At 40.9% G+C, this 9,047-nt stretch overlaps 1 protein-coding gene across 1 annotated transcript; it reads left to right on the top strand.

Annotated features, from left to right (window-relative positions):
- Window positions 1-2,258: 2,258 nt before the first annotated feature.
- Window positions 2,259-8,249, top strand: LOC141943429 (alpha-1-antitrypsin-like). Its single transcript, XM_074868685.1, has 5 exons — window positions 2,259-2,282; window positions 3,937-4,605; window positions 5,267-5,537; window positions 6,088-6,226; window positions 7,918-8,249. Exons 2-5 carry the CDS (start codon window positions 3,954-3,956, stop codon window positions 8,125-8,127), a joined length of 1,272 nt encoding a protein of 423 aa, XP_074724786.1. The 5' UTR covers window positions 2,259-2,282; window positions 3,937-3,953; the 3' UTR covers window positions 8,128-8,249.
- Window positions 8,250-9,047: the final 798 nt, after the last annotated feature.

Below are 9,047 nucleotides of genomic sequence, written 5' to 3'. Positions count from 1 at the left end.
GGCAACAAGAAATGGCTGCATGAGGATTTATCATGCAAAGTACACAGTTCTCTTGCTCAATCCTTATCATCTTGCTGATGTTTTGTTTCCACAGCCAGAAATCTTTTGCCCTGGAAAACCCAGAAATATAACTTGCAAAGCTATCATATAATAATCTGACAACCAAGGAGCAACAGTAGTAAATTAATGATATGGGATGAAAGTGCTCCTGTAAGGCGGAACCAATACATATTTCATAACTGAGCAAAGTCACTGGCAGACAGTAGGGAAAGAGATAATTAAATTATTCCTTAATTCCCATATAAACCATTATCAGGCCAATGGGAAAAGCACATCTGTCAGTCCTTTATATGACTCTCCTGGGTCCTGGAGTGATCTGTCTGTCGCAGTCATTGCTATCTAGAAGCATCCAGGAGCTCTCCTCTGTGAAATTCTCCTGTATGGATCTCCTTCCTGCAAAACCCTGCAGAAAATTTCCAGTTTAGCCTCATATTTCACAGTGACATCTGCTCTGGGGACACAGACATTTGCACCAACAGGAATGTGCAGAGAAGCAACAAACTGCTTTCCCCTCCCTGAATTCTCATGGACGTTGCCATCTGGCAGGTATGCTGGTGATACCCATGTGTGGTGACTGACCCTCATTTTCCATTGCATTCAACAGGAAACTTGTGTTTTCCAAGAGTCTCTATTTCTGGCACCTATGACCTAAGGGAGAGTTTCAAAGGACTAGATGTGACTGATACATCCATTGACCATGTTGATCTATCTGGAATTGCTGAGAAACTGATTGCTTTGAAAATGATCATTTGTGGGTCTGATGTAACTGCTGGTCTTAATCTTGTCTGGGAAGACACTTGTGCCAGGGTCAGAGGACCTGGTCCCTGGGAGTGGTGAGTAGGGACAGCATAACTTTCCACTCTCTCCATGACAGGCTGAGTGCTGCTGCATGTCCTGGGAGAAATTAGAGGAATAACTGTAGAAGCTCTGCTGTTCCCAGCAGTTCCTCCCTGAAAACAGTAACATCCTTCAGATGGTTAGCCAAGCATCAGGAATGGACTGAAAGATTCATGCTATCTAGGCAGGCCTAGACTTGAGAAAAATAGCTTGTCTTCGCTAGAATTAAGCAACAGCATACTTGCTTCTGCTGAACATTTGCCATTTTACATAATACTGCAATAAACTTTCTGGGTACTTGCACACATCATGAAAAAAACCCTCTCTGTGGAAATACATTCCGACCAACTCTGTCTCTATCTTGTAAGAGATAGTAGTTACATAGCAATAACTATGGTGAGTAGATTCCTATGTGTAGATAAATTGTTACCTGGGGTGAAATCATGTACATTCAATGGAAATAAATAGTCATAGTTAATTAGGATGAGTGCCATGTATCTCATCCTTAATTAACCTTCTAAATAGCTAAATTGTGCCTGTTTCTCTCAGCTCACTCTGAGAGGGACCCCAGTGTAAGTCACATATAGTATGTATATAAATCATGCCTGTCCTATGCATATATAACAAGGGGTTAAGAAGCTCTCCTTTCTTCTCCCCAGCTAACATTTTGCCATGGTAAAGATTGCCTATTTCATTCTTCCATTTGTTTTCTTATTTTGGCTATTTTCCAAGGATGTTAATACTTTGCCTTTCACTTTAGTAGTTTCTAAAACACTCATCAAAGGTCTCTCAAAAAGCTAACCAGTGCCCACGAGTATCCTTTATCTAATAATTTAATGAGCCTTCCAAATAATGCCAGTTAGGGCATACCTGCAGTGTGCACTGCAGGGCAACATAGAGATAGTGAGCTATTCCTGAACAAACTTGCTGCTGGCTTGGGTACTCAATTAGGTGACAACATTACATCAGGATATCCCATGCAGAGAGTTCAGTGAGACACAGCATTCTTTTTATAAACAGACATTGCTTTGGCCCTATCTCAGCTTTCCAGTTCCTCTAATGTTCTGTTTTCTAAAGCTCATTTACCACGGTAATGGCAGACTACCTTGCAAAGCTCTTTTGCCCACAGTTTAGTTCAAAACCAAGAGTAGCAAGGTCCCTGCTCTCTCTCTCCCCTCAGAGCCCTAGGTGTTGGCATCATTCTGCCTGTATGATGGGAAAACAGACTTATAATGTTTGATGTCCAGAAAAAAAATAGCTTACTCAGTCTTTGCTTTACAAATAGATCTTATTTGCTCTGTTTAATATTTACCAGCGGACATTAATTTAACACTACCCAGCAAAATGTGTAGGAAAGAAGCACAGTGAAAGAGAGGTCCAGCACTGTAAGTACCATATTACACTTTCTTAGAAGCCTTTGAATTCACACTGTCTGTGATCTCCATCATTTACTGCACTATATTTAATTCTGAAATGAATTTATTTTGTACAGTAATTGGAAATTATTTTAGCTTCTGGAAGCAAGTTCAGTCAGTGATCCAGCTGCTAGCTATAGTGGCAGGATGACTGGGAAATGAGGTCCAAAATGAGTACTTAACAGTCAATACCAAGGTGAAAAACAAGTTGTCTCTGCTCCCAAAGGAGTAAATTTAGTTGCAATCTCAATGTTCTGACTACTCTAGGCTGATGCAGGGCTAATGACAGTAGCATCCTTGTGTGCTTTAAGATCAGGCTACTTGCAGCCAAGTGGCCTGGAAGAGAAATTAGTGTCTCAAAAGCAGCTTTGGAGAATTATGAAAAGAGTACTTACCAGACCAAAAGGAATCACCTCCATTTAGAATGTCTTTTTTTTCAGAGTTGATGCTTTTATCCAGCATTTTAGGCATGCTGAGCACAGCTCCCGAACTCAGCACTTCCACAGCTTATATCTCCAGTGTTTCATACTGGGCAGACAGAAAAGGGGGAACCCAGATTTAACAACTCCCCTTGAAAAGTTTGATATAAGACCTAAACCTGGCATTAGACACAGAGTCTGAGGCAGACCCTGGAGCAGAATCCCATGCTCCAGAATAAGTATAGAGCTGCTATGAGCATCATCCAGATTGTCTCTACTTTCCTGCAGGCCACTGCCTACTTCATATTTTTGAGTTTCTGTCATTTGAGATAATTTAGGTGAGACACCCTATGGAGAATATTCTCCAGTATATTTCATGATTCTTCCCCTGAAAAGAGCAGAAGAGAGATTGTGGGATTATGTAGAATTTGCTTATGTCAGTTAATGGAAGAGGAAAGGTCATTGGATTCCACATACACAGGAAGGCAGATTCCACTATAGCTTTTCCTAAGCTCTTGAGTCTTGGGCTTTGCAACTTTATGGACAGTTTATGTGCAATAGACAGTGAATAAACTTTCTCGATTTATCCTTAATTTGCTGAAACATTTAAGCTAATGTTTTGAAATATTACGGTTCTTGAGTTCCAAGCTGCTACTCAAGAGGCAGAAAGATATAAATAGTTTAAGGGGTGAGCATTTAGATGGATTTTATTCACAGCTATAACTGATGTTATCTCTGTATCACTGCAGTGCTTGAAAACCCAAGTGAGAACAAGACCATGGGTACTACAGAAACATATCAGCAAATGTCAGTTCCTCTGCCAAAGTACTTACCAAATATATGGGGGCTAATAGGTGAACTCAACCATGCACCCAAAGGCATGTAGGAATGTAATAAGGCCATGCTGGTCAGAGGCAGGAACTATTATTTCAGGCATAATACCTCACAAAATCCTACTCAACATCAACTCTTCCGTGGTGATGCCACATTAATATCTTCCTTCATTTTCTCATTGGTCAGACATTGAGAGAACTGACTAGAAATAGACTATCCAGGAGGCCAAGTAGAAGCGTATTTCTAAATTGAACAGTAATCCTAAAGACTGACATCTGAAAATCAGTAACTAGAATACAGAAACTAGAAAAAAAAAATACAGGAAAGATAAAATTCTCCCATTCTAAAAGCTGTTTATTCTTTCTTAACAGAATTGTTCAGAAGGAAAATGAAGTCTGCATTGTATCTCTGTTTGTTGTTTCTTGGACTTCAAGCCCAGAGTCAACATAGGTCCAGTCTCAATGAACAGCAGGAACAAAAAATACCCCATTTCCCAGAAGACCATTCCCAGGCTGAAGGTGAAAACTTGGCTCATGTCAAGATAGCCCCCAGCAATGCTGAGTTTGCATTTAAGTTTTACAAGCAGGTCAGAGAGGAGGTGGGCAACAAGAACATTTTCTTCTCTCCTTTGAGCATCTCCACTGCCTTTGCAATGCTCTCCCTGGGAGCCAGATCAAACACACTTCATCAGTTGCACAAAGGCCTCGCCTTCAACCTGACAGAGATGGAGGAGCATGAGATCCATGAGGGATTTCAGCGTGTCCTCCAACTGCTGAATGACCCCCACCGAGAAATCCAGTCGAACATGGGCAATACCCTGTTCATAGATGACCAACTGAAACTGCTCCAAAAATTTTTGGATGATGTCACAAATTTTTATTATTCTGAAGCTATTTCTAGTAAATTAAAGAATTCTGCAGAGGCTGTAAAGGAAATCAATAAGTACATAGAAACAAAAACCCACGGGAAAATTGTTGATTTACTTAAGAGTCTTGATCATGAGACCGTGATGGTTCTGGTTAACTACATTTTCTTTAAAGGTGAGTGACAAACGTAGATAAGAGTTATACATGTAAGTTCTGGAAGTCTTATCCAGGTGTAAGAAACATAACTTTTTTCACACTTGAACCTATGCTATCATCTAATTTAAAATATGTCTTTCTACTTTTAAATGACATAAGGAAATATTTGAAAGCCAGGTATGAAGAATCATTTTTCTGTATGAGTAAAAAAAAAAGAAAGAAAAAGATCAACCCATAGAAATACTGATCAATGTCATACCAATTTTAAAGAGGTTCAGAGCTGAAAATATTCAGAAAGGTTGAGTGTGGCAGCTTATGATCATTTGTTGAAAGGTATAGGTGTTTGGCTGTGCAGGACATGGTCAAACATGGCTGACACTTGTATGAAAGGAATAAGGCTGTATAGTGGCAGTCTGTGGAAGTTTTACAATTGCATTAGCAGGCAAAGGCTCTTTTCCATGATCTCAGCCCATATTTTTCTTGTGTGATTTTTATTAGAACCATTGAAATGACGTAAAGCTTCTTTCCATGGCTAGGAAACAAGCATCCTTAAACTGAGATAGGTTTGTTGTTGCTTTTACAGTTCAAATACAGCATTTTAAGCATCAACTAATGTGACATGCCTTTATTAGTCCCTTTTTCAATTTATTCAATTCTATACCTATTCTTTTATCAAAAGGCTACTGGGAAAAACCTTTCAACAATTTAGCCACCAGAGACGATGACTTCTTGTTGGATGCCAAGAATTCTGTTAAGGTCAAAATGATGCATCAAAACAAAGCCTTTAATATCCATAGGGATGAGAAGTTGTCTTGCTGGGTGGTAGAAATCCCATACAAAGGAAATGCTACTTCATTGTTTGTTCTGCCTGATGAAGGGACAATGAAGCAGGTGGAGGACTCTCTGCTAAAAGAAACAGTGTCTAACTGGATGCAATCACTTGAAAAAAGGTAATCTTTTAACTGCTGCTTTGTTTAAATATCGAACAGGCCGTAACTACTCATCCGGACAAAGTAAAGCTTAGGATGCCACAAAGAGTTGCTAAGCAACTCTGAGAAACAAATATTGCATAGTTTTTTTAACAAGGTATCAGGTGATTTTGTACCTAAGGGGAAACGTCTCCTCAGCTCCCCCTGTCACAGCAGTGGGAGTGCTACCAGCTGTGAGGATCCTGCACATGGGTACATTGCCCTCAGGAGCTTGCTTTGGGTAGGAAGAATCCAGTTAAAAAAAAAATACAATTTCTTTTTCTCCAGTCCGGATGATACTTTCTAGCCAGCCACTTTCATAAACCAACACTCTGTCCCTGCACCACTGATCAGACTGTGGCTGGTGGGACAGGTATTTCAATTTCTGCTTCTCTAACATGGGATTTATCACTGTCTTAGAAAGCTAAGCCTTAGCTCCACAGGTATTTGGGATGGGTGTATACCTGCAGCAGCTACTGCATCAAGGGATCTTTCAATAATAAACTCACATTTTTCACTTACTTTTGAAAAGAAAAATCTACCTGGACCTTCCAAAATTCTCCATCTCTGGCTCCTATGATGTTAAGAGCCTGTTTATGAAAATGGGTGTGACAGATGTGTTCAGTGACCTCTCTGAAGTGGCAGAAAAAACTCATCTGAAGGTTTCCAAAGTAAGTATGCAAACAGAAGTGGTAATCAAGAGATTTGTATGTCTTGCTTGCATGCAGGTTTTACCTCCGCAAATAGGCTGATCCCACTTCTGGAGTCTAGTCATGGCTCATTGATGGTAACAAAGGAAGGAAAATGTTAGGCATTAAATGGCTGTTGTTCCTACAGTTTAATATAAAATTGTTTACTACATAGTGACCCTGCAAATTCACTTGAAAGTCTCTGAAGAAGAAAACAGATTTGGAAAGGATAACAGAAACAATTTCACAAAAACCTGGTGTAAAATAATCAATGCATGATGAGAGCCATAGCTGTGATATAAGTTTGGGAATAGTCATTCTTATCCTATGTATACACCTTTCATTACTGCATTATCTGAGCACCTCAGAATTTATATGGACAACAGACTTGTGGGACAGGGGTAGCCCCATTTCACAAACAAGAAACTGATACACAAATAAGTGATTTCCCTAATGTCTCAGGGAATATATGCCTTGCATCATGAGGAAGTGATCCTTCCTCTCTATTCTGCACTTGTGAGACCACCTCTGGAGTACTGCACATCCAGTTTGGAGCTCTCCAATGCAACAGAGGTGTGGGCATACTGGAGCAGAGCAGTCCAGTGGAGGGTGAGCAGGATGGCCTCATGGCTGGAGCATGGGATGTATGAGAAGAGGTTGGGAGACCTGAAGTTGTTCAGCCAGAAGGGAAGGGGAAGGGGGTTTCTTAGTGCTGGCTACAGATACATATTAGGAGGGTGCAGAGAAGATGGACCCAGACTCTTCTTGCAGGTGTACAGTAATTGGACAAGAGACAATGCACACAAGTTAGAAAATGGGAAATTCTCATCAGATATTATGTAAAAAAATTCACCATGAGGGTGATCAAAAACTAGGATGAGTTATTTAAAGAGGCTGTGAAATTTCCATCCTTGGAAATACTCAAACCCTGACTGGATGACACCCTGAGCAACCTTATCTAGTGTCAGAGCTGACACAGTGCAGGGTGGTTGGTTGCATTAGATGACCTGTAGAGGTCCTTCCAACCTATATTATTTAATGACATTGTGATTCCTCACACTGAATACCTTATTCCACATGTAAACAGCTGGATTACAGATATAAGACAAGTGAATAGAGGAAGGGTAGCAGGACCTCATGAGAGGAAATTTCAGATGTGTTATGGACAATGAAGAACAAACACTAGGGACTGACCAAAGACAATGAAATAAGATCACATGAATTCAGAAATATGAATTTGCTATACCTACCATAGAAAGCCCTGTAAAGTCAAGTCATATCAGTGGGCTGTGTTACAGAGACACCCTATAAAACTTGTCACTATTGTGTCTTTGCTGAAAGAATTTTTTTGCATACACAGAAATAGATGAAAAATGAAAACTTTCTTCTTTTGTGTTAAATGCTAAGGACAAAATCTTACTCTGAGAAACAACAGAATAATAAAGGTTCTCTATGCTGCTCAGTCTCTGCAAGCAGCCAAATTTGATTCTCCGAGCGTTGAGGAAAACTGTCCCTGAACTCAGAGCAAACTTTGCTTGTCTTGGACAACAGTTCTACACTCATTCTGTGCTTTCTTTTAAGAACTACCTTCTCACAGTGTTAAAGCAAGCAAGTTTGTCCACAGCTACTTGTACTCTTCTGTACCTAGATTTTAATCTTTGCTTCCCTTGCAGGCAATTCACAAAGCCGTGGTGGATGTTAGTGAGAACGGCACAGAGGCTGCTGCAGTGACCGTAATAGAAGTGGTACCATTGTCTGCAGAGTTTCCTCCGCCTCCTCACATCAAATTCAACAGACCCTTCCTGATGCTGATTTTTGACAAAATCAGCCACAGCATCCTCTTCATGGGGAAAATTGTCAACCCAGCTGTCAAGGAAGACTAAGCCAGAGTACTTGTACTCCCCAGTGCAGAGAAGATAGCTTGTGCATATTCCAGGGACTTCTTTGCAAGAAGGAACTAGAACTGATCCATAATTAACAAATAAATAAATATTACATGAAGTAATTCTTCACTTACAGACAGTTGGAGACAAGCATGAGTGAGCCATGTTTACAAAATGACCCAGGCCAAATAGGCAGCCATGAGATCTTCAACAGACAAATATTTCCCTACCTCACTCACTCATCACTGGTGCCATGGTCCCTTGCATGCAGATAAACCTTCCTACTCCTGGCTGAGAAACTCCCTATGTCTCCCATTTCCTGCATATCGAGTCCTCAGCTCAAAAGCCACAAATCTTTCCCCTTCAGCTGAGAAACCATCCTTTCCCTCCCTCTCATTTCACTGTGAATCCCAGGAGAAATCTCCTTCATCTTTGAAGTCCTTCCAGGGCTCAGTGGCTAAGAAGGGAAACAGAAACACAGACCTGTTAAACCTTTCCTCTCCTAGATGGTGGATGCTCCTGGGTAAAGGATAATGCTTTTCCTTCCAGCTTGACAGCTGCCTCCTACCAGCCCCAAGCCCTTGCTCCCATCTCCATTCCTCATGAGTTGCTCCAGAGTAAGGGGCCAACTTTTCTGGCAGGGCAAGAATTTAGCTTCTGTGTCAGCGAAAGCCACACATCGTTGCTCAGGTGGTCATCCTTAATGGTCTTGTGTATGTACAGTAAATTCTGGGCTCCCTAGGAGAACTGGATGTGGCAAAACCCACCCTCTCATTTCAGAAACTGGTGACAGCAGCCTGGAAGCTCATGTCTCCATTGCCCAAATACCCACTAATCCTGTTGCCCTCACCCGCTTCTGCAATCTCAGGCTGATGAGTGCCTCCAAAAGATTCCTCTCCATTAAGCTGATGTTTGCAGTG

This window comes from Strix uralensis, chromosome 4, assembly GCF_047716275.1.
Source record: "Strix uralensis isolate ZFMK-TIS-50842 chromosome 4, bStrUra1, whole genome shotgun sequence".
NCBI classification, from domain to species: Eukaryota; Metazoa; Chordata; class Aves; order Strigiformes; family Strigidae; genus Strix; species Strix uralensis.
Note: the sequence above shows the minus strand (reverse complement) of the source record. Positions and strands in the feature narration are given on the sequence as shown.